The sequence below is a fragment of the Bos indicus x Bos taurus genome, chromosome 13 (assembly GCF_003369695.1).
Source record: "Bos indicus x Bos taurus breed Angus x Brahman F1 hybrid chromosome 13, Bos_hybrid_MaternalHap_v2.0, whole genome shotgun sequence".
NCBI lineage: Eukaryota > Metazoa > Chordata > Mammalia > Artiodactyla > Bovidae > Bos > Bos indicus x Bos taurus.
In genome coordinates this window covers 49361906-49387465 of record NC_040088.1, presented here as the reverse complement: position 1 = coordinate 49387465, position 25560 = coordinate 49361906, and the positions used below count along the sequence as shown (strand labels likewise).

General features: G+C 40.7%; 1 protein-coding gene across 5 annotated transcripts in view; it reads right to left on the bottom strand.

Moving 5' to 3' along the window:
- ZEB1 (zinc finger E-box binding homeobox 1) overlaps positions 1 to 20810 on the bottom strand; it is a 196681-nt gene extending 175871 nt beyond the window's left edge. For 4 of the 5 annotated variants that reach the window (XM_027559781.1, XM_027559783.1, XM_027559782.1 and 1 more), the window contains exon 1: positions 20715 to 20810. In XM_027559781.1, the coding sequence (XP_027415582.1) occupies positions 20715 to 20772 (58 nt within the window). In that variant the 5' untranslated portion in view covers positions 20773 to 20810. Of the gene's footprint in view, positions 1 to 18594; positions 19246 to 20714 lie in introns of those variants that run through there. The other variant, XM_027559786.1, reaches the window with a different exon arrangement.
- Between the last annotated feature and the right edge of the window lie 4750 nt (positions 20811 to 25560).

Sequence of the window (25560 nt, the reverse complement as noted above, 5' to 3'; positions counted from 1 at the left end):
ACGAAAATCAAGACTTTTTCTATAGTATATCCTCCAAATGGTTTCAAGTTTATACCAAAAGAGTAAGTTAACAATTTCTAAAATGTATCCCTAACTGTTTTGACATCTGAAAGAAAAATATCTTGTGCCAAAATCAGGATGTGCTTGGTAGGGGAAAGAGAGTAAGAACACAGAGTTATAAAACCCTTGAATTTACATGGAAATTTCTATCAGCCAACATCAGATTCTCAAAAGGATGTGGCCCTCAGTGGGTAAAGGACTGTCACTCTAAAGGATCTGAGTCTTCCTCTCTACCTCTGGAGCCTAATTTTCAAATATTACTACTAGTTTCTTCACAAATCACTTACAATTGCCTAGTTTTTTCCTATTCATAGTCTATCTTATTATAGGAATTTCCCAAAAGTATCACATCAACATCCCTGAATCAAATATTGCTTTCCAAAATTCATAATGCTACCATTAAACTTTTTAATTTAAATTATGACTCCATCAACTATCTTCAGAAGAAAGAAAGGTCATTATCACCATCTGTGCATGTGGTTAGACCTGCAATTAAACCAATAGGTACTCTGACCTACCTACTTTTCTCCTCTCGTGCATATATCAACACATTTGAGTCAATTTAAGCAATGTCTAGAAATACATCATTTATTCAGATTATTTTTTTACACCAGATAAAAGGGAATTATATAATTATTTGATCATAGTCTAACAATAAGCTGTCAATTTTCCAAAATAGTACCCTATTTATTAAATAATATTGAAAATGATGTTTCCCTTAGAGATCTACTTCATAAGGTCTTTTGTAGCTCAGTGGTCTGGAGCCAGGCTGCTAGGTTTACAGGCTCCGCTTACTAGTGGTGCCACCTTAGGCAACAGCCTCTCTGTCTCTCTGTGTCCTTGGCTATAAAACAAGATAACAATATCCTTCTCACAGGATTTTAATGCAGATTAATGAGTTAATATTTTTAAAGTGCTTAGAATAGTGCCTGACACATAAAACTACTGTTTTATAAACAATAACAACAACAAAAAAAGTGGTAATAACCTAAAAGAGAGAGAGTCGGTCTGTCTGACTCTTTGCAACTCCATGGACTATACAGTCCATGGAATTCTCCAGGCCAGAATAGTGGAGTGGGTAGCCTTTCCCTTCTCCGGGGGATCTTTCCAACCCAGGGATTGAATCCAGGTCTCCCACATTGCAGGCGGATTCTTTACCAGCTGAGCCACAAGGGAAGCCCAAGAATGCTGGAGTGGGTGGCCTATGCCTTCTCCAGAAGATCTTCCCAACCCAGGAATCAAAACGGGGTCTCCTGCATTGCAGGCGGATTCTTTACCAGCTAAGCTACCAGGGAAGCCCAATATCCTGAAATAAAACATTATATCCACAAATTGTGAGAATAAAATACATCACATATGTTTTAAGTTAGAAAAACATAAGGTAGGGCAAGGGTGTTCTCAAACTTCTTAAAATGAGACCAATAAGAATATATTTGAAAGTAGAAAACTGTAAATTCAGTGCTTAGAAAAATGTAAAAGAATTAAAGTTATCTGTACCTCACAGGGCTTCCCAGGTGGCACTAGCAGTAAAGAACCTGCCTGCCAATGCAAGAGACATAAGAGACTTAGGTTTGATCACTGGGTTGGGAAGATCCCCTAGAGGAGGGCATGGCAAGCCACTCCAGTATTCTTGCCTGGAAAATCTCACGGACAGAGGAGCCTGACAGGCTACAGTCCATGGGGTTGCAAACAATTGGACATGACTGAGCAACTAACCGGAGAAGGCAATGGCACCCCACTCCAGTACTCTTGCCTGGAAAATCCCATGGACAGAGGAGCCTGGTAGGCTGCAGTTCATGAGGTCGCTAAGAGTCGGACATGACTGAGCGATTTCATTTTCACTTTTCACTTTCATGCACTGGAGAAGGAAATGGCAACCCACTCCAGTGTTCTTGCCTGGAGAATCCCAGGGACGGGGGAGCCTGGTGGGATGCCATCTATGGGGTCACACAGAGTCAGACACGACTGAGATGACTTAGCAGCAGCAGCAGCAGAGCAACTAACACATTCCCTCAAAAAAGACACAAATATCATATTAAAAACTCAAGATATTCAAAATAATTTTTCCCAGTTACTATTTTCAATTAAATACTGATTATCAGCAGCTGATTAATTTTATAAGTAATTAATATTAAATACTAAAAATAATTATATAGGTAAGTTTTTAAGGTACAAATAAACATATAACAAATATTTGAGTATTCACCATACAGGATTTTTTTTTTAAAGAAAAAACATTACCCTTACCTCTTGCATTTACTATGTCCCTCCCCAAAGCAATGTTATTCACTCATCCCTAATTTTATATTTATCATTCCCTTTAAAGTTGTACTGTAATTGTATCCTTGAAAAACATATTATTTCACATATTCTTGACTTTTATATAAATGGAACAATGCTACATCTTCTTCTATGATTTGTTTTGTACCAACAGTACATTCTTCAGATGATCTGAGCTGTTGAGCACAGCTATAACTCACTCATTTTTAGCATTCCATTGTCTGAATATATCACTATGCATCCCACTGTGAATTTAAGGGTTTTGCTGTTATTGTTATGAACAGTGCTGTATGGACAATTATACACGTCACCTAACATGTCAAGTAGAGAGGTTTTCCTAAGACATACTTAGGAATGGAGACGCTGCGTCATAGTGAATGTGCATCTTCATTTAATAACAACAGTTTTTTTCTAGTGGGTGTACCAATTAACATTACCACCATTACTTCCTAATTGTTCCAGCTGCTCCATACTTACGTGAACAGAAGTACCATTTGCCTTTTAATTTTTGAGAATCTAAGAGGAATGAAATGCTTTTTGTGGTTTTAACATGTGATTCCTTAATTACTCAGGGGCTTCTCTGGTAGCTCAGAGGGTAAAGTGTCTGCTTGCAATGTGTGAGACCCGGGTTTGATCCCTGGGTGGAAAAGATCCCCTGGAGAAGGAAATGGCAACCCACTCCAGTATTCTTGCCTAGAGAATCCCATGGATGGAGGAGCCTGATAGGCTACAGTCCACAGGGTGGCAAAGAGTCAGACACATCTGAGTGACTTCACTTTCTTTCCCTGATTACTCATGAAGTTGAATATCTTATAATATGCTTATTGGTCAAATGACTTTATTCTTTTATGAATGAAATGACATTTAAGTCCTCTGCCAAGTTTTCTATTGAACTGTCTTTATTTCACTGTGTGGCAGACTTTTTATGTGCTGAGAACTAATCTCTATGCTCTTTACATATTTATGTAGTGAAAAAATTATTCATTTTGATGTAGTCATGCTTGACCATCTTTTGCTCTATTTATGCATTTTTACCTTATTTATTCAAAGTCCTTAAAATATCCTACTCTATTACCTTTGGAAAGTGGTATGGTTTTACCTTAACTATGCCTTTATCTTACCTATAGGTTTAGATCTACAGTCCAGTCTAACTGATTCTTTAACTATTACGAGGTGATGCTCCAACTCAACTTTTCTCCACTTAATTAACCAACCACCCCAAATATCGGGTCAACCGATAATACCAGTGCTGTTACTGATCAGGTTTCCTTAATGAATATCTTACTATTATTCCTTGAATAGTTTGTACAAGAGAATTTTCTAGTAACGTGGTAGCTGGTATTTTTGTGAGCGTATTTTTCCTTTATGTTTTAAGACCATTCAATTTTTTACGCCTTCTTGAGCTAATCAATACAGGCTATCTTTTTCTAGGAACGTGTTCACTGATGTAACTTTCATCTACAGGAGCATAAAGACGGCCACTCCTGAAGCGCCAGGGGAGCGCTCTTCCTCACTCCAGAACCATACTATCTTGTGACTTCTCTTCCCTCTAGTCCTGCAGTAGTTTTCAACCTGGTTAGTCTTTTCAAATAATAGGTTCTTAGTTGCACTGTCTCCTCTAATTTACTTTTGGTTTCAATTTCATTAACTTATATTTCTTTTTTACACTACTTCAAAGAGCATTCTTTTATTCTTCTAATTCTTAAGGATTCAGTTATTTTTTTCAGCATATAGTCCTGTAACATTAAAGTCTACAAATTTCCATAAACTATCACTTTAGTTACATCACACAAGCCCTAATATACAGTATTTTATTACTGTTAAATTATAAATATTTTCTAATGTTCTTTATGAGTTTTTCTTTGGCCCAAGAGTTATCTGCAAATAATACACCTGAATTCCCAAAACTATAGGGAAATTATGTTATCATTATTGTTATATAAATTATGTGTTTGTAGTTAATGGCACTGTAAACAGAGAATGCAGTATGATGTCAATATACAGGAATTTGTTAAAGCTGGCTGTATTCCACCAGAGTATTGTCAATTTTATTAAATGTTCCCCATGTGCTTTAAAAGAATTTTTTAAAGATATCTGACAGGCAATGTTCTATAAATGGCCGTGACAGCAAGTTTGTGAATGCTGTTATTAAAATCTTCTATATCTTTGTTGATTTTTCTCTGCTTATTTGAACATTTATAAGCAGAGAAATTATTGTAAGCATATTAAAAATTAATACTAAGCTCTAGTAAGGGAAACCTTTAAATAACTTACAATGCTGATGGATTTTTTCCTGTGGTCCTATTTTTTGCTTAATATATTTAGAAAGCATATTATCAGGTGCATGGCAGTTTTAAATTACCATTCCTTTTATCTTTTTTTATAATTATTTGCTGACCCTCACTCTCTATGATAGTTTTTTCCCCCAAAGTAAACTTTACACAGTATTCATATGGCAACATAACACAGCTTTTCTTTAGTAACTATAGTCAGGCATATCTTATTTTTATCCTTTTTAAATTTTTTATAATCTTTTAAAAGATATGTTTCTTCAAAAGAGCATATACCTAGATTTTGCTATTTTATCCAATCTGACAATGAGTTTCTGTTAACAAGAGCATTTTTCCAATTTACATGCATTTCATTTCTAATATATTTACATTTATATTACTACTACCTTATTTGTGCTTTCTACTTTATTCCCATTTCTTGTCTTTTAAAAAAAATTGAATATATTTCTCATTCTATTTCCCTATTCTACTAGTTTGGAAGAAACACATACTACTTCTAGATCTTTATTCTTTATCTCAGAAATTTTAACATGAGTACACAACTTACCAAAGTCTATAGCTTATCAATAATATTACCCTACTCCCAAGTTTACAGTATCGCTCTGTCTTCCTTATTTACCATTTCCTGGGTTCTCTCGCCTTACATCTCAGACTTCCCATCTGCAGCTACCTTCCGTATCCATGGTAATCAGAAACTCAAGAGAACACGATGGTGGCAGCATGACCATGACTCGTTAACTGACTGCTGACTCAACCCAATGCTCTGAGGACAGATGGCAACCTGGGCTCTGCATGACTCAGGTGACCAGGAACAAGTGGGATGAGTATGGTCATGAAACCTGCAAACACTAACACGTTGCTTCTTTCCCCACATGCGTCAAATACTGTCCAAGAACAGACTGTCCAAGTCTGCCTTCCTGCCTTAGACTGTTTTTGTAGCACAGTAAAACTCCATACTCACTACTGTGGAAAAAAGAGGATGAGCCTTGTCCAGAAAACCAGCCTGACATGGTAAAAGCCATGATTACAGAGCATTTCACAGCAGTTAAGTTTATCACTGTCACACACGGTATTGAAGTTTACTACTGTCACACGAAGTCAGTTGAACATACACAAAAGGTACAAATGAACATCACTAAGATGAACTTAGTTAAGCTTTAAAAGTTTCTATTACAAAAACAGTTTATAACATACGGAGCACAAAAGCCCCTTAGTTAACACAAAATTAGGTCCAATGTGATATATTTAGAAAACATATACAGATAAAAGGAGAAGGGAATGGCTACCCACTCCAGTGTTCTTGCCTGGAGAATCCCAGGAACAGAGGAGCCTGGCGGGCTACAGTCCATGGGGTCGCAAGAGTCAGACACGACTGAGCAACTAAACCACCACCACCATACAGATAAGATGATATTTTTTACATAAGAATTAATTACTTAGCGATTGAAACATGATGAAGTGTGCTTTCTCAGCACCTGGTCTAAATACAAGCCACTAGTTTTAATCTATCCTTTAACATGCAGTGTGATTTCCCAAAAAAGCTTGACTTTTTTTTTCTGTTTGTTTATTAAGAGAAACACACATCAGTCCTACAGCTATTCTGAATCAGAAACATTCCCTTAAACTTTTATTTTATTTGGAATCTGTAAGTTTCATATATGCCTAGTTATTTCAATGTAGTCAGTAAAACAGCTCATTTATCAGCCTTGTTTAATATTAACAAGCAGGTAGTGGATCCTGCCAGCCCAAAGAATGGCAAGCACCATTACCTTATTTTATTAATTATCTACAGTAGAGAACTGATCACAAAGTACATATGACAGATTCACAAGACGGAGTTCTACAAAGAACCGTTAATAAGTGCCAGAAATAATCTAGAAAACTGCCCAGTAATAATAAATGCAGAGGATTTTACATCTTCAGAGAATCATAATTAATGGCAGTAAAACCATCTTATTCCTTAAGACTGTAAGTCCACAACACATTTGCATGGGTTGTGATTTATTGATTTGAAAAAGAAAAAAAAAAAATATATATATATATAAAATTCCTCACAATAGTGCAGAGCTCAGAAACAACCAACTTCTTACAGATTTGAGCAATCTATTCCAACCAAGGCCACTTCTGCTTCCAGTGAAGCAAGTCTTTTATTCAGAGATGACGAAGTGGCAGTGGTGACAGTCACGATGGCAGCCACGCAATCAGAGCAGTTACTGTGTGACTCTGTTAGCAGTGCAGCGCACAAGCAAAAACTCAGGAAAACAGGAAAAACATGCTTTCACTTTTATAGCTTTTCCCACTTTTAATAAAGCGGCATGTATGTTCTTCAAGGTTTAATCATTTAACATCTAATACATAAAGAAAATCATATGACAGATTACATAATCACCTCACCCTCTTCCTCAAGACCTTTGGCAATTCCTCATCATCACTGCACCCAAGACAAAATCCAATCACAGTAAAGCACAGCTTTATTTTCTTCATCTGCTTCCAATCTAATTCTCCAGCCTCATCTTAAGCCATTCCTCCTCTTGCCCTACAGAGTTCAACCAAACGTGACTTGCAAACCCCACAATGAGTGCTGGATATGTGTGTGTGTGATGTATTTGCATACAATTCCCTGTCTGGAATATTGCTCTCTACATCTTTACTAAGATAACCCAGACACATCCTGTAAGACATAGCTATCCCCTCTGTGCATGTGGGTCAGAATATCAAATCAGTTATCAAACTATATTCTAAAGGCTGGTTTTTCTATATTTTTTCCATAGGACACTGTAAGCTCTTTAGGGCTACATACTGTCTCCTTCATCCTCAGGGTCTCACTGCCTTTCACACAGATATCCATCATGCTCATTCTACAGATGAACAAACTTGACCCAAATAAATTATTTTCCCAATTTCATAGGCTGAGTAGCAATAGATTTAATACTAGCATCTAAGACTTCAATCTTCCAGTTCAAAGCTCTTTCTATACATGCACCTAAGGATACCAGAACAGAAGGAATTATGCATTAATATCTATAAAGTTCAAGCCAGATACAAAGCTAAGTGGACTATAAAGAAGTGAGAGCTTTACAAACAAAAAATAAGATACAAGTTAGTTACAATGGATTTTCAAGAAATAGGGACAGGTGATAAAAATAAATAGAAAGGTTAGATAGAAAAATACTATCTTAAAAATAAGAATCACATAGGAGTTAATCCAGTGACATATAGGCTTTTTAGGACATGAAAAAGATAAATAATAAATAAACATTATCTGTAATCAACTTCAAAGAGGGATAAAGTATGTAGGAAAAAAAAAAAAAGATCAAGCATCTATGCCAAAGTAATGGGTATAATGGGGCTTCCCAGATGGCTCAGTGGTAAAGAAGCCACCTGCAATGCAGGAGACACAAGTATAATCTCTGGGTCAGGAAGATCACATGGAGGAGGAAATGACAACCCACTCCAGCATTCTTACCTGGAGAATCCCAAGGACAGAGGAGCCTGGTGGGCTACAGCGCATAAGGTAGCAAAGAGCTGGACACAACTTGGGGATCAAACAACAACAACAAAGGGTATAATAATCATTTATGCTAAGAGGAAAGCAGCTTTATTTGCTATATGTTACCTTTTATGGGAAAAACGTTATAGGAAGCAAGATTTTAACTTAAATAAGAAACACCAGTCCAAGAGAAATGACCTTAAAAAAGCTCACAATTGAGAAGTAAACATAATATTAACCAACTCAGATCTATGTGCTTTAAAATATTTAAATATTACAAAACACAGAAAATTTGAAAATAGTCTTTCAAGTTACCCTAGGGGCAGAGGGGAGCAGGGCAATGACTTCTTCTCCCAGGGTTAGCCTTCACTCCACAAGCACTGATTGCCTACCATGCACAGGTTCACCGAGAGGCACGAAAGGGCAGCGTCCAGGAGAAGGAATCTAAGTGGACTCAGACCCCAGTTCTACTGTTTATTAGCCCTACAAAAAGGGTCTGACCTTAACAGGATCACTGTGAGAATCAAATGAGCTCTAAATAGTAAATGTGAAGCCCTCAGAACAGCACCTGCCCTGTGGAGAATAGTGTAAACACAGCAGGTGCTGAACCTGTCCAGTCACTACCACCTTGAGACCACCCCTGGCATGCCAGGGTAGGGAAGAAAAGGAAACCAAAACAACAATGTAAAGCAATTTTCTTCCAATTAAAAAATAAATGAAAAAAGATAAAGGAAACCAGGGTGGGGTAGGGAGGATGACACAGCAACGCCATAACACAGCAGAATAAGCACAATAATACCAGTATAAACATGGGTCCACAACAGAAGATAATCACCTTTCTCTGGCAAACGGGAAGGGGGCCAGGGAAAGCATTTTAGTGGAAGAAACATCTGAGATGAACTCCTGTCATTTCAAAATGTAACAAAACCCAAGGGATCATGGGGAAAAAGTGTATACCAGGTAGAGGAAACAAAAGGACCTGGGAAGGCATGGAGCAAAAGCCAGGAGTCTGGAGGTGGGATGTGGGAGGGGCTACCAGAAAGAGGGAGAAACAGCAGGCAGGACCATAAACCAGGGCCTGGGATGCCTCTGGAAGGACCTTGGTTTTGTCCAGTACGTTAGTAAAGATCCCAGGAAGGGGTTTAATTAGGGTAATGATTGAATGAGACTTCTTTTCTCACAGATAGTTTTGGCAGCAACCCGCATGGCAGACCAGAGGAAGGAGGAACAACCAGCTAGTTTCAGACTGAAAGTGCTAAACTCACCACCACCACGTAGGAATGCAAGAGTGCGAAGAGAGCATTCACAGGCAGCTCAAGTCTGGTTACTCTTTTTCAGGATCTTTCTCAAAAACGTTAGCCTTGAGTGTCTCCGTGAAATGAAAATGTGTTAAGGACAGAAAAAAATTGAAAACTGACTGGACACAATGAAATGGCTCTCTGTTAAAAAAAAAAAAAAAATGTATAAAACCAGGAAAGCAGGATTTGTGTTTCTCTACAATCAAGAAAGAACTTTGGTTCTCAGTTAGGTTCTGAAAAACATTCTTAAAAATCTCAAGTAGAAATTCTTATGCTGTAATTTTGATGAGTAAGATCTAGTTTTTGTCTCCTGCAAACTACTCAAGGCTATCTACATTTGCAGATGAAAATCAAAACAAGATTCAGACAAAAGTTAACCCCAAATGGACCACAGACATAAATGTTAAGATTTCCTAGAATACAAAAAGCACAAAGCCTAAAAGAATAAAATTATAAACTGTACTTCATCAAATGTGGTATAAGCCACAGAAAGGGAGAAAACATTTCACATATGTAAATCCAACAAAGATCTTGGATCCAGAATATACAGAGAACTCATAACTCAATAATAAAAAGGCAAGCAGCCCAATTAAAAGGAGATAAATGATTAGAAGACATATTTCACAAAAGAAAATATCGAAATGGCCAATAAGTACATCAGAAGATACTCAAACATCATTAGTTATCAGTTAAATCCAAATTAAAACCAAAGTACACCTCTACATACCTACTGGAATAGCCTAATCTAAAATGGACAAACGTCTGCAAAGATTGGAACGACTAGAACTATCATTCTTTGCAAAAGATGAAACGGTACAAGCACGCGAGAAACTAGTCTGGCAGTTTCTTGCAAAGTTAAACATGCGTGTACTACATGAGCCAGCAATTCTACCTAGAAGAAACATAAGCATATAACATAAAAATTGGATGTGAATGCTCATAGCTGCTTTGTTCTACAGCAAAGAACCAGCAAACAACCCAAATGCAGGCATAACTCGTTCTACTGTGTTTGACTTTACAGTACTTCAAAACAAACTGAAGGTTTGAGGCAACCGTGTGTTATCCAATGATGGCTAGCATGTTTCAGCAGTTATTTTAATTAAGGTATGCACAGTTTTTTAAGACATAATGCTACTTACTGCACACTTAGAGAGTACAGGACAGTGTAAACCTTCATGTGACACTTTAAGGCGATACTCAGTTTATTGTGGTGATCTGGAACAAAACCTGCAGTATCTCCAAGGTCTGCCTGTAGTAAGCCCATTGCAAATGACAGAAAATCCAATTCTACCACACAAGGGAAGACTGCCCAGCAAGACAAAAGGGATGGACTACTGACACATGCTGTAACACAGTGAAAACGCTGTGCTGAGCAAAAGGAGGCAGACAGAGCACACACCGTATGATTCTGCTCATATAAAACTCAAATAAAGACAGCCAACCTCATCTCTAATGATCAAAACCGGACTGTTGGTGGCTTGGGCCAGAGGCAGTGATGACTGGCAGAGACGAGGTACAAGGGAACTTTTGGAGATGCAGGAAACATTCCGTATCTTGATTCTGTTGTTGGTTACACAGGTAACCACAGGTATGTCAAAACTCATCAGAATATACATGCATACTACTGTACATAAGTTAAACCTCAATAAAACTTAATAACACGCACAAAAAAGAGAGTCATGTTTTAACTTTTATCTTAGGATTGCCTTGATCTATAACCACAAGGACACACTATGTTTTAGGGAGACACACAACTGTCTTCTTCCATATTATTTTCAAAATAAATGAATGAAACCATGAAAAGTTGTGGACGCCACATTCCTTATGCTATTCAATTATGGAATATGAAGCTTAGCTTCCTTGGCCTTACGCTGTTTTAGCCAGCAGAGTAACAAGTTCAGGTCAATACTATACATAAGGTAATACGGTGAGGTCTCTTGCAATAAAATGTCCTTTGAAAAGAGTCCAAGGCAGCCTTTCTAAAGCTAAATGACATACACAGATACCTGTAAAATGAAGCTTCAGGGTATGTTAACTAATCTACTACTGATTTAACAGCCAGCCATGTTCTTAAGGCCAAAACAATTAAGCAATGCTTAAGGTTAAAGCTATAGATACAATAAACAAATTTTATAAATAAATAATAATAAATATAAATAATAATAAAACAATATGCTTTTAGATGGCAGTTATTACTGTATTAGTTAAAGTTAATTATGGACAAGAGAATAAGAAATTGTTAGTTGAGTCAAGATGCATTTAAAGCAAATAATCTTAATAATATAAATAAAATTTTATACGAAATTTATTGAATGCTTAAAACATGTATTAAGCTCAGGGCTTCATACATCTTATTCAATCTAAGGTAAACTCTAAGGTTACCAACCCCATTTTACATATGGGGGAATTTAAGCATATGGAGACTAAGAAACTCCATTTCTTAGTCAAGGCAACTCAGGTAATATATTATAGGATCAACCCAAATCCTTAACTACTGTTTGCTCCTCTTCAAAAAGAAACACCATATTCAAAAAGTGAACTACAGTCTCACCAAAGACCTCAATATGAAAGGTAAAACTACAAAACTATTAGAAGAAAATCTAAGAAAACATCTTTGTAACTTATGGATTAGAAAGGACATCTTACAACTCACAAAGTAAAAAACGTGATGGATTTAAGTATATTACAATTAGGGGTCCCCGTACCATAGTCAACATCAACAGGTGATGGGACTACTATCTCAAATACACAGGAATTCCAGGAAATCAACAAGTGGAAACTCAACCAAAAAGAAGGCAAAGAGTATGAATAAGTCAGACCTGGAAAGAGAAACTTAGATGGCTAGCAAGAACGCGAAGAAACAATCAACCTGCCTACAAAACAGAGAAATATGTTTTATACTTAATATAAAGCAATTACAATATTCTACTTAACAACTGTCAAATTACCAAATGTAGATGCTGTACAATACCAAAAGCTGACAAAAATGAGAAAATGGGAATTATCTAACAGGTGAAGGGAAAAACTGGTGTAGCCATTTCAGAAATAATCTGGCAGAACTTAGTGTTATTTAATATGTGACTAACCTATAACTCAGCAATAAGATGCCTGGATATATGTTCCCAGAGAAACTCTTTCACAGTCATTAGCAACATGTAGAAAGATGCTTTTTACAGAATTATAAGTACCCAAGAGTTGGAGTCAATCTGAGTCACTGTTATTAGGGGAACTGATAAGTAATCGTTAAGTGCTGAAGCAAACCATGAATGAAAGACATGTACTTACAATAACATGAACAGATCTCAAACAACACCAAGTGAAGGAAACATCACAGCCAAGTATCAGTTATACGGATGCAAAACAAAGAACTAGATAATTTTACAAGGAAACAGCCAAGAACATACACAAAACACATTAGATTGAGTACAAGTGAGAGTGGGGAAGGAGAGTGAATGGAAGCTGAGGCAGGGAATGAAGAGGGAAAATGACAATCCAAGTAATAGGAATACGTCTCTAAGCAACACGATACCAACGCTGCACCTGCAATGTTTTAGATGAAGTCAGCACATCAACTGTCAAATTTGATGGATGTATGGGAAGAGATTAGAAATCCATTTTTATGAGACAACTGAGTATTCCACAAAATACCTTTGGTTTTTCCTATGATAAATCTTAGAATTCAAGACTTCTACTTCTTCCTTCGTATCTTCATAGGTAAAATGGCCCAATTAAGGCATATCAAGCTACTCACCTGAGAAGCTGTAACCAAGTCCAAGCAAACTAGTAACAGAATTTGGTAAGGTTCTTTTTCCTCTTTGAATCTGTTTACTTATCTGAAAAAAAATAATTTGGATAATTCTCCCAAATCCCTCCAGCTCCAAGATTTCATTTAAGTAGTATCTGTTCACATTAAATTATTTTCTCTCTGCTCCCACATTCCCTCCCCCCAATTAAAAAAAAAAGAGTATCAAAAGAAATTTAGAAAAGGATGTAGCAATAGGAGTGAACAGCAACTTATTTTTTTAGAGTAGAAATGAGAAAACATTAGAGATACAGTGATGTTCAAAGAGCCTTTTCCCATATCTAAGGTAGAGTAAGGTTAACTGGAACCCAGGCTCAGACATTCTATTTCATGAATGATTTAGGTATTCCACCCATTACCACTGCCCCTTCTTAAAACACATGTTAAAGTCTCTTATGGAGTTTCTACTTGAAGGTTCTAAATTTCAGCTTTACTGTATCAGTTTTCAGATAAAAAATGACGATTCCCTAGAGGTCCCTTCCGTATTAAAAATGTTAAGATTCCAAAAGAATGATTAATTTTTAAATCAACAAACTGGTCACATTCTGAGCACTTAAACAACAAACAAGCGTTCAATTAGATCTGTGGATTGAATGGATATAAGGCCTTAAAAATAAGAGAAATCAGACTATATTGTAGCTTGGTAACCATGAATAGTAACCGAGGTATCTGAAGAATAGTGATGTCACATTTTACAAAAAGAAAATTAGAATCAGTATTTTAAATATTTAAAAGCTGAAATTAGAATATGCCTAAAATTCTCAAACTGGAACATATTAAAAGAGAAAAGGGACGTCTTGCAATATTTTTAGAATACAATAATAAACATGAGAAATTGACATCACTCCCATATTTATCTTCATCCACACTGAAGTTTAAATATGGATGGGGAAGGGGTGGGGGAAGGGGAGTGGGAATTAAGAGGTCACGAAACATCTGTTCCTAATAATTCCAGCACAGATACAGTTGTTCCTGCAGGTCCCCCAGGCCGCCAGCTACGAGGTCTTCCACCAACAGCTACAGTGTAGACTCCAAAGCCCGCACATCAAGTCTCAGGAATCCACCGAGTTGACTACAGGACAAACATGTACGTGGACAATTAACTACATTCTCTGTGTCTACAGGGGACCTCTATTAAATACCAAGAAAATGTTTGAAGAAATAAACGAGAGGAAAATAACTTCTTAGAGAAAGAATAAAGAATCTAATAACATTTCATAGCTATTAACACAAGCATGGACTTGAATACTTTTTTTTGGCTGATACTTTTGGAATCTTTCAATTTATCTACACCCCAATGATATTCTCCAAAGTATGTTTTAACAAAATTAATGGAAGTGGGTTGTAAACATTAATTTTTTTCTCTGAACACAATCTTCTAGAGGGCCTCTTGCTATTTAAGTTACTTCCATACTTTCAAGACACCCAGTTTCAGACTAACCAGCAGCACAAACCACCCCCGTCATGCACACAACATACTTAAAAACTGTATTTGGTAAAACCAATGCCCTAAGAATGTTTCCTTTACAGCTATCATTCTTCAAGCACTGTTCCACAGGGATGTTTGTCAAAGGGACAAACTTCCAATTATAACACGAAGAAATTCGGGGAACTGACGGTTGGTTAACAGTACTGTACACTGTACTTGAAAGTTGCTATGAGAGTAGAGGTTGAATGTTCTCATCATGACAGCAACAAACTGGTAATTATGTGAGGTGAAGGATGTGTTAACTAACCTTACTGTGGTAAACACGCTGCAATACACATGTGTATCAAATTATCACATTGTACACCTTAAACCTGCAGTGTTATGCGTCTATTACATCTCAGTAAAACTGGAAAAAATAAGAAAAAAGCCACTGTCTCATCCAAAGGAAAGATGATTTCCTATAGCAAAGCTTGTACAGTAGGTCCCATTTCATTTTAACCAAGGTTGCTGCAAAACTTTTCCTACTCTGGGTATATCCATTTATTTTCCACTTTTAATACACCTTTTTTAGCTATTATTTAGCTAGTTATACGCATAACATAGTCTTTCAAAAAGTATTTTCACTTTATATATCATTTTTAATATATTGCATTTTATTTCCTAATTAAGGCACTTTAATTTTAAAAATTTACATTTTATGTCAATAATGAACTTTAATTTTACTTAGCTGATAGGTCTGTTGGAAATGAAGAGACATTTCTCCCCATAAACTAGTGATCATACTGCAAGGATTGTGATGGTGGTGATGGTTTCGCCCCTAAGTCAGGTCCCACTCTTGCGGCCCCATGGACCACAGCCCACCAGGCTCCCCTATCCATGGAATTTCCAAGGCAGCAACACTGGAGTGAGTTGCTATTTCCTTCTCCAGGGCTTCTTCCCCTTTTTCACGCCTAAATACTACTATCATTTCATCAAGTCCTCTAACCTCTCACTGCACTTTTGCACATTAACGCATATCTTCTTCCAAAATCTGTGTGATTTTTCTTTACCTCTTCTGTAATTCACGACAAGTAGTTAAGAGTAGCTAGTAATACAATTCCACATCATACTGCATCTCTGTTTACATCTGGCTCTAATCACACGCTTATAAGTGATTTATACAAGGGAAAGCAAAAAAAGAGAAAAAAATAAAAACACATCCAGGAGAAATAATTATGCTGTTATTTCAAATGTATCATTTCCAATTTGATAGAACTTTCTTACCATATGCTTCAAAGCTATCAAAATTGAAAACACAGGGTATGGCATTTTAAAAAATACTGTCTACAAGAAAGAAGAGAAAGTCCTAACCAAATATTCCATATGTTTTTATATCAGAGTCATTTTAACAAGTGATTGATGCTTCCAATTTATAAGATAGTTTAAAGTTTTACTCCACGCTACAACTGTACATGTCATGGCTTCGTGGTGAAGTTCCTTAGTTCATTAAAAAAAAAAAAAGTAAACCAAAACTATTCACTGTTGAGCCCTAGGAATTGGTAGAACACCAATCTCAAGAACTATGTCAGGAAATGTGAAATGATACACACAAACACACACTCTTGAAGAACTATGACAACCTAAAATGAGAAATTCACACAAGTTTACCTGATAATTCAGGTAATTCCTACCTGAATTCCTACAATTCAAGATAAAAGAGTATTACAATTGCATTAAGGTAATGGTGTTGGTGCATTAATAGAGAAACCATTAAAAGTAATTACGGAAATAAATATTCATGACATTTGACCTAAGTAGGAATTCCAAAAGTTTACAGTTACATTAACATAATTATGTAGACACAGGCCAAAAAGATATAAATACATTGAATCTTGTGCAATATAAGTTATATCAATATACATTTGTTGGAAAGAATTCTTTGAATACAAGCATACTAATTAATAAGCTGCAGAGATTTTTAAATGAATTTAAAACTTCAAAACAAATGTACATTCCTTAATTTTCAGTTGATCAATTTAAAATTTATATACTATCTGATTCTGAATCTTAAACAGAAGAGGCAGGAAAGACAAAATCTAAAAATCAGTAACATCTGAGTAACTGCTGTTTAATACCTTCTTCAGAAGTTGTCTGCCAATCCATGTATAGTTTAAGTCTACATAAAGTATGAAAAAATAATTACACAGTATCACCAATTTCAAATTTTCTTACTATATCCAACCACTTACATTTTTAATGTCTTAAAGTATATATTCCGAGATCTTACTATGAATGAAAAAGAGAGTTAAAAAATATAGTAATTATGTAAAATAAATATGGACAAATCATTACATATTCTTCTCCAAACCTACCAACATAAAACTTTAAGATAGCAGTAATACAACTGGTCTAAAGCAAGACTAAATTGATAGGAACCTAAACAATCCTACTTCTTTCCAGTCCTGGCAGCCTAGAAAATGCTTATGCCTAACTTACCTAGGGCTAGTTTTAAATAACAGTTAAGACCCAGAATTACATCGAAGGTCCCTATCAAAGCAGAGGTCTCAAATCAACAGGAGATACCACAGGTTTATGGTAATACTAAAGCAATAATCATTTTTGTTAGCATCCTCTACTGGTGGTTTCCAAAGACAGCAAGCAGAAATGCAAATGACAGAAGATATGTACCTGCTAGTCCATCCAGGGTGAATTAATCAGTGTTAGTCATTAGTGACTAGAGTACACTTCTCAAGAAAAAAAAAAAGTAACCACAAAGAGAAGTGGAAAATGAGAACACAGATTTTGAAAATACAGCAAAGCATGACATTATAAATGGTAAAAAAAAACAATTTAAGCCATTCTAATGCCACTAACATCATTACTATAAAGTTACTACATAAGGTTTGATGCTTTCCTCAAACCTTGCTCAACTGGTCTACCCCTGTCAAGTCACATTACTTGATGCTCCCATTAATATCCTACTCTGCAGATATATTCCAGAGAAGAAATTAAAATATTTTACTGGAGGCTGAGCAGAAAATCTGCATGCCTTATTTCAAAATGAACAAAACATTATTTACATATAAATTACAGCATAAAGTATCTCCATGACTATCTCCTACTGTATACATCACATCATTTATTCCTTCATTAAAAAGATTTGAGTTAACATTTTTTCCAAGCGATTCTCTCCAGTAAACAACTGCAACTTACATATGATTGCGTTGCTAAGAAATCCTAACCAGCACCTATCCTGAGGTTTCACAACACAATGGCGTGTAACTTCATTTTTAATTTGCAAATCAGGAGGCTTAATCAAATAGCGTGGCTGTAATAATCAGCAATGGATGAAATGCATCTGAGAACAAAAAGAAATACAAGGATGGAGCCAAAAGTGATGAAAATGGAAGATACCTGTAGTAGCACACTGCTATCTGAAACACCTTTTGTTTTCTGGGAGTAATGCTCACTGCAGACAAGACGTTTTGTGCTAAACATCCCCAAATCTGTTTTTCTAATATTAAACACAAAGGAAAAACACTGACAGCAAGCGTGATAAATAAATCCCTCCCTTGAGAATGAAAGCAGCAGACAGGAGGGGGCTGACATACATGCAGGAGAAAAACTAAACACCATCTTTTTTCTACCTGCACAAGTTGCCATTTGCTGCAGCGATCCAACAGCTCTCTTTCCTGTTGATTTCAAGTACCTTTCAGGATCGCTTTTTCCCCTTAAGTCATCTGTTGATATGCCTGATGGGTGTAATAGTCACATCCCAGGATCTTTAGAAGAAAAATCCATCCTTTCCTGCTCAGGTAAACATGTTTACAGCAGCTGCACAGACGCTGGGTGGTTCAGACTCACATGTCACACACATGTCGTCAGCAACAAGAAAAGCCCCTTTCTCTGGCGATGAACATTTTAAATAAGGTAAAACGCGAACAGCCCTTTCCAGACCAACTTACCTTTCATAAAGCCACATCAGCAACAGCAGCAACAGCTCAATATAGCACACACACTGTTTGACGCTAAAACAGGAAATTAAAATTGCAATAGCCTGTGCTCCGCTCCTGGCGGAGTCATCTCTCCACAACGAGGACGCCAAATATTAGTTATCGATCATCACTTAACAGACGTCTTTAAAATGCAAATGTGTATTTGGGTAACTAATACCGTTCACGAAAGCGGCGGTTTCAATGTCGGCTCGAATAAATTAAAATTACGTTTACATCTTGAAACCGCCTAAAAACCTCCGTATCTGCTGCTAGACAGGAAATCCCACACAAAATCTAAAATTGCCAGGAAAGGTTACAAAACCTCGCGTTTCGCATCCCGGAGGGGAGGGAGAAAGGGAGCCCGGGCCTGGGGGTGGGGCGAGCGCCGGAGAGTTTTGACTTAAACCCGTATTTCCTCATTTTCTGGAGGATACGGCGATCCCGTTCCAGGCGCATTTATTTCCCTACTCTCGGAAACTCGTTTTAAAAATAACGCAGGAACCCATACGAGCCCCTCGGTCCGCTAGATCCGTGCAATTCCTTATATAGACTCGGCCGCAGCCAGCGGCAGGGCCGTAGCCGCCCATTATTCTCCAAACAGGTACCCGGCGGGCGGGGGCCGCGCTCCGGCCTCGGCCCTGTCGCCGCAGGAACTGTCCAGACAATACCCACCAGCAGACGGTCGCCGCGGAGCGGGCGGGCAGGCGGGCGCAGCATCGCCCCCCAGATAAGCAGAAATGCAACCAACTTCCACCGTCTCTCCCCACCGCAAAGGGCGACTGTGCAACCCACCAACACATGTTCGGGGCTCGCTCTCTCGCTCTCCCGTTATTATTGTTATTTTTCTAAACTCTCACGCCAGGCAGATGGGGGGTGTGTGTGTGTGCGCGCCCCTCCCCGCGCAGCATCAGCACTCAGTAAACCCGGCGGCGGGCGCCGCCGCCGCTCGGGCAGCGGCGCCCTGCGTCCGTCGGTCCGGCCGCCCCCCTCCCCCACACTCCTTCCACCCGAGATCCCGAGCGCCGTCCAAGCTCCCTTCGCCGGTTTCACGCCCCGCGCGTCCGGCCCAGGTAACAACTTCCCCAAACCGAAAGAGAACAAGGGAGGCGCACGCTCGGCAGCCCATCCCCGCGCGGAGGAGGCGTCCTCCCGGGCGGGGGGACCTGTCTGCGGTGCTTCCCGGTCCCGAGACCAGGTAACAACTCTGCCAACCCGCCGCTGCCGCCCCCTACACACACCCCCCACGGCTCCCACGGCCGCGGCTTCGCGCCCGCCCCGCCCGCCGGCTCCCCGCGGGACGCGGACCGCGCTCGGGGCGCTTAAGGGATCCGCACCCCACCCCGAGGACCGTGAAGCCCCGTCCCGCGCCGAGCGCGCCTCGCCGGCCGCTCCCAACTTTACCGCCACCGGCCTGGCCCGTCCGCCAGCCGCGCGCTCCGCGCACACGCGCGCACGGACGACACGCAGCCCGCGGCCGCCGCGTCCCGCCGCCGCGCGCCCGCAGCCCGGCCCGCCCGCCCGGCCAAGCCGCGGGGCCCGAGCCACCGCGCCGGCGGGGCCGCTGCTCGCGGAAGCCACTCTGCACGGACAAGCGCCGGGCACAAGTTAGTTCCTCGGCTCCGGGGCCTCGGCGCCGCGGGGACGAAACGCCGAGGGCGCCGAGGAGGCGGGGAGGGGGGCGCCGAGGGGGCACAAGAGTGGGGAAAAAGTGCGGAAAGAAGCAACAGCCGCTCCCCCCCGAGCCCAGAAAAGTGGGCGCCGCGTCCCGGCCGCCCGCCCGCCCGCCTGCGCCGGGGATGCGGCGGCGGCGGCGGCTAACGGTCCAGCGAGGCGGCAGGGGCGGCGGGAGCCGCTAGGCGGAGAGACCAGGTAAGAGACATAACGGTTCAGGGAGAGCGGGCGGCCGCGGCGCGGCTCCGGCGGCGGCGGCCCGGAGGGGGGCAGAGAGCACTACTTTCTACTTTCCCACTCCACTTGGCCCGTCCCTGCCCGGCCGCCCCCAGCCCAGCTCGCCCCCCTCGCCCTCGGGGGCGCACCGGCCGCCCGGCTCCCCCTGACTCCGCCGCTCCCCGGTCCCCTCCGCCACTCACCGTTATTGCGCCGCGGGTTCGCCTGCTTTCTGCGCTTACACCTGGGGCCATCCGCCATGATCCTCTCGCTTGTGTCTAAATGCTCGAGTCACCTCCTCCCCCTCCCTCCCTCCCCCTTCCCCCCCCCCCCGCCCCTCCGCCTCCACCCCTCCCCCCTCCCCACCGCACCTGGTTTACGACACTCGCGGCTTTACGACATCACCTTCCTTACACCTAGAGCCACTCGCTCTACGGCCGGAACCTTGTTGCTAGGGAGAGGATGGTTTGCGGCAGACGGGGGAGCAGCTGAGTTTGCATGGAGGGGCGAGGAAAAAGTTTCCTCCAGGTGTCGCGGGTGGGGGTGGCGGGGTGGGGGCGCGGGGGAACCGTGCGGACGTGGTCCGAAGGGCGACTGGCCGTCGGAGCCGAGAAAGGTAAAATAGGAGCTCTGAACTGGCCACACCCGCTGCGGCCGCCAGGGGCACGTTCGGGTCTAGCTGATTCTCGCCGGCATCCCGTGCCCTCGGAGCCGCCCCCGGAGTGGAGGGATCGACCTGTCTTCCTTCGGCCTTACGGGGGGCGGGTTCGGGGGGTGGCGGTTCACGCAACCCCAGCCGCCCGGGGATGCCCCGCAATCGGGGGGCGGGCAGGGGAGCGGCGGGCGGCTGGTTCGGGACACGCGGCGCCCCGAGACTACCTGACCCCGCACGTCGGACTCCCTGCCTCTCCTCGGACGCACGGTTCCCCCCTCGCCCCCCGCCCGCGAGCAAACCGGGGGTGGGAAGTGACTTCAACGAGGTAGAAGTTCAGCTGGACCGAAAGAAGGGCGAGAAGTTCCGCTTGCGAGCCACCTCGGCGGTGAAGCGGAATGAGTAATCCCCACGCCGGCCTGTCTCACTTCCTCCTGCGCGCTGGGCGCTCACCTGCTGTCACCTCGGCCGCCTCCGCCCCCAGGCCGCGCCCTCCTCCCTGCGGCCACGTCCGCCCTGCGGCCTCCCACCCCCTAGTACATCGGCCAGATCCGAGGCCCCCAGACTTAAGGTGTTAACAGGCCACAATTTAGTATCTGGGTGGGCAGCGGTCGCTGTGCAGAAACTTATGGCGTGAAACGAGGGCTGGCAGGTATGGTCTTGGCAGGTGATGGATGGCGATTTTATCTCGAACTGCGTACAAGTTCAGGGATTTCTGAAAGACCACGTAGATACCAGCACAAATACCAAGAAGGTCACGTCTTCAATATTCAGTAGAGACTTCGCTCTCCCCTCCTCCCCTCCTTCAAACGAGGAAATGTCTTTGGGACCAACTTGAGGGAATACAACTGAGCTGTGTTGCGAATAATAAAGAGTTATGAATGAACATTGTAAGAGATGATAGATAAAGAAGTTGAGAAGACTGAAACGTCACAACGTATTAGAAGTAACAGTCAACCTAGCACAGTGCTGTCACAGTAGGTGCTCAACAAATTTATGCCTATGATTTTTGTCATGGCGACAGCAGGACATTTTTTTATTATGTTAATTTTTTGAACACCGTCCAGGCTTTTGGAAGATTAATAATCTTTCCAAACCTTTCATCTGAAATAAATTTACAGCTGAAGTCTAGTAATTTAAAATTAGAAAGTTTAATCCTGAATATACATGAAAATTTTCTCTCCCACGTTTGCTTTGGCATTTTGATAAGTGGATGTGTTATTTATTGGTGCATGAAAGGGGACTGTAACTATTCTTTGCTGTGCGTTGTCTGTGTGTCTGGTCTCTTCCTCAGTACCAAAGCTAGAGTCATCACTCTTAATGATCAGCTTAAGTACAGGCAGTCCTGATCTCAATCCCATGTTCACTGAACTTGTACATGTGAGAACCAGAACGAGGCTCATGCATTGCTCGGTTCAAGTGGTAATTTTTCCCTGCCCTCCCAAAAGCTGTGTTCTTCAGTTGCAGGCTTCTGAATCAGCTTAGACTTTATCCTTTGAGGACACCCCTGCCCCACCTCTCAACACACACAATCACACATCCCTGCCCCGCCTCAACACACACACACACACCATCTCCCTGTCCCACCTCTCAACACACACACACACATACATCCTTTTTACAGCTACCCAGCCAGAAAGGGGAAAAAAAGTACTTTCTAACTCAAGCACACATTTCACTTAGTCTTAAACTTAGGAAGTATCACACTTTTTTCTGAAGTAACCTGTCCTGATCCACCTACTAAGCTTTCTTCTGTGTTCATGGGAGTGTGCTCAGTTGTGTTGGGCTCTTTGCAACCCCATGGGCTGTATAGCCTGCCAGGCTCCTCTGTCCATGGGATTATCCTGGCAAGAATCCTGGAGTGGATTGCCATTTACTCTTACAGGGGATCTTCCTGACCCAGGGATCGAACCTGCATCTCCTGTGTCTCCTGCACTGGCAGGCAGATTCTTTACCAGTGAGCCACCTGGGAAGCCCCTTCTGTGTTCATCCTTACCTTGAAATCAGATACAAAGTGAAGGAATAAACCAAGTAGGAGTTAAACCATCTTTGGTGGTTACTGGTTTAGTTAGTTTGGGCCAGACTATTCAGCTCCTTGCAGACAGATACCTTTTTTCCGCCTTTTGCTTGCTTGTTCATTTTGTGCCCTCAGTACCTGGCAGGGTACCTAGTCACATAGCAAATACTTGAAAAGTAATTTTTTTTTTTAAGTTAGTACTGTTGACCTTTTCTGGATCTGTTCTTGGCTATAAACTAAGGGTGGTTAATCTGCATTCATCACATTAATTCTTAGGGGCTGTTGAAATTATGGATGTGAAAGCCGTTTACTGCCATTTATATCCTGCCTTATTTTGAGAATTATTGCTCTTGATTTTAGATTCTCCACAGTCATTTTTCCCCCAAATGATTAATCCTGCTCACTTCTGTTTTTTTAAATATATGCAGGAAATACTGATATACCAAATTTTCTAATACAAAATTTCAATTTTTTAAAAATCCTATAGTAATGGGTTAGTGGAGGACAAAGGATCCTGGCATGCTACAGTCCGTGGTATCACAGAGTCAGACATGACTTAGCAACTGAACAATAACAACAGTTAGATTGTAAACATAATATATGTTTAAATGCACTTTATTTACTGTGATGTTCCCAAAATTATTGAACTCTAAGCTGAAACGACTGGAGAAGGCAATGGCAACCCACTCCAGTACTCTTGCCTGGAAAATCCCATGGATGGAGGAGCCTGGTAGGCTGCAGTTCATGGGGTCGCAAAGTCGTACATGACTGAGCGACTTCACTTTCACTTTTCACCTTCATGTGTTGGAGAAGGAAATGGCAAGCCACTCCAGTGTTCTTGCCTGGAGAATCCCAGGGACAGCGGAGCCTGGTGGGCTGCTGTCTATGGGGTCACACAGAGTCGGACACGACTGAAGAGACTTAGCAGCAGCAGCAGCAGGATGACAAGAAAGCAGGCAAATCTCAGAGTAGATTGCTGCTTTAAACCTGATGCATATGTGATGGTTGCTTCTTATCTCTTAAATATAACTGAAGAATTGGGAAAAAAAATCTTGTGAAGAACTTTTAAAAAGGAATTTTTTAATGTTTCAAGATTTAAGTTTGTTTAGTCAATTATACTTCAAAATTTAGGTTTCCTTAAACAAGATGGGGATACTAGTTAGAGTTTAACATGTGCCCTGTACTGTTGGTTTTTTGTATTTGTGGTGTCATTATACAGTGTATATTCAATGTGTACTCCTAATTTTAATGTTACTGAAATGTTAACATTGCTTCTGGAGAGCACTGGGATTGCACATGCTGAAGGAGAGGTATTCTGCTAAAAATGAATTACTGTAATCTTTTCTAAATTTACAGGGAAAATGTAAATCGGTAGAATATTTTCAATATTGAGTTTTTTCTATAAATTTTTCATAAATCCTTTGCACCTGCTATTCACATTCCATGTAAGATTCATGTATACAGTAGGATAAAATTTGACATAGTTAAGTTTAAAATGTGCATATTGCATGGTGTTCCACTTGGAGCATATGGTTTCCACGCACCTCACTTTCTGAACACATTCGAGAAGTATAATATTCTATGTGTGTATCTTCTGTTGTTCAGTTGTGTCCGACTCTGCGACCTCATGGGCTGTAGCTCGCCAGGCTCCTCTGTCCATGGGATTTCCCAGGCAAGAATACTGGACTGTGTTGCCATTTCCTTCTCCAGAATAATATTGTATAATCTTTGTCGAAATAAGAAATCAGTTATTTTTGTGGAAAAATAATATATCTATTTCATGAAATAAGTTGACTATATTAACTTGTAATTAAAAAAAAATCTTTAAGTCTTGAAAAGAATCCATTTGAGACATGTTATCCATCAAAGGAAGGAATGTAGAAGCCCCACAGAGAGGTGCTCTCAGTCTGTGGCTCAGTAGTGACCCTGGACGTGTGGTTCACAGGGAGTCCGAGAGGGCAACTGTGTCTGGAAGTAAACATGGCTACCACGTGATGCAGAACCAAGGGCTGGCCTAAGGACCCACACACACTTTTCTAATGAAGCCTCCCAGGAGGCAGTCATAGGGACAGGTGTCCCCAAACCTCCATGTGATTTTATTATATATTGCATCATGAAACAGATTTTCCCTCTCTGGGGAATAATGCTCCTATTTTTCATATAAATTTCTGAAATGTTAACCCATGGGGCTCCTTATTTGGAGGACAGTTTTTCAGGAACATTTCTAACAGATGTTAAGTATAAATAAATGCAGACAGAATTGTTTGAAGGCAGTTAATGAACATCTAAAAAGTAGTTTCTATAAAATCACAATACTTAAAACGATTGCTTTCAAAGGCTGCCTCTACAGAAGATAGGTCATAGTTTCTATTACTGAAAT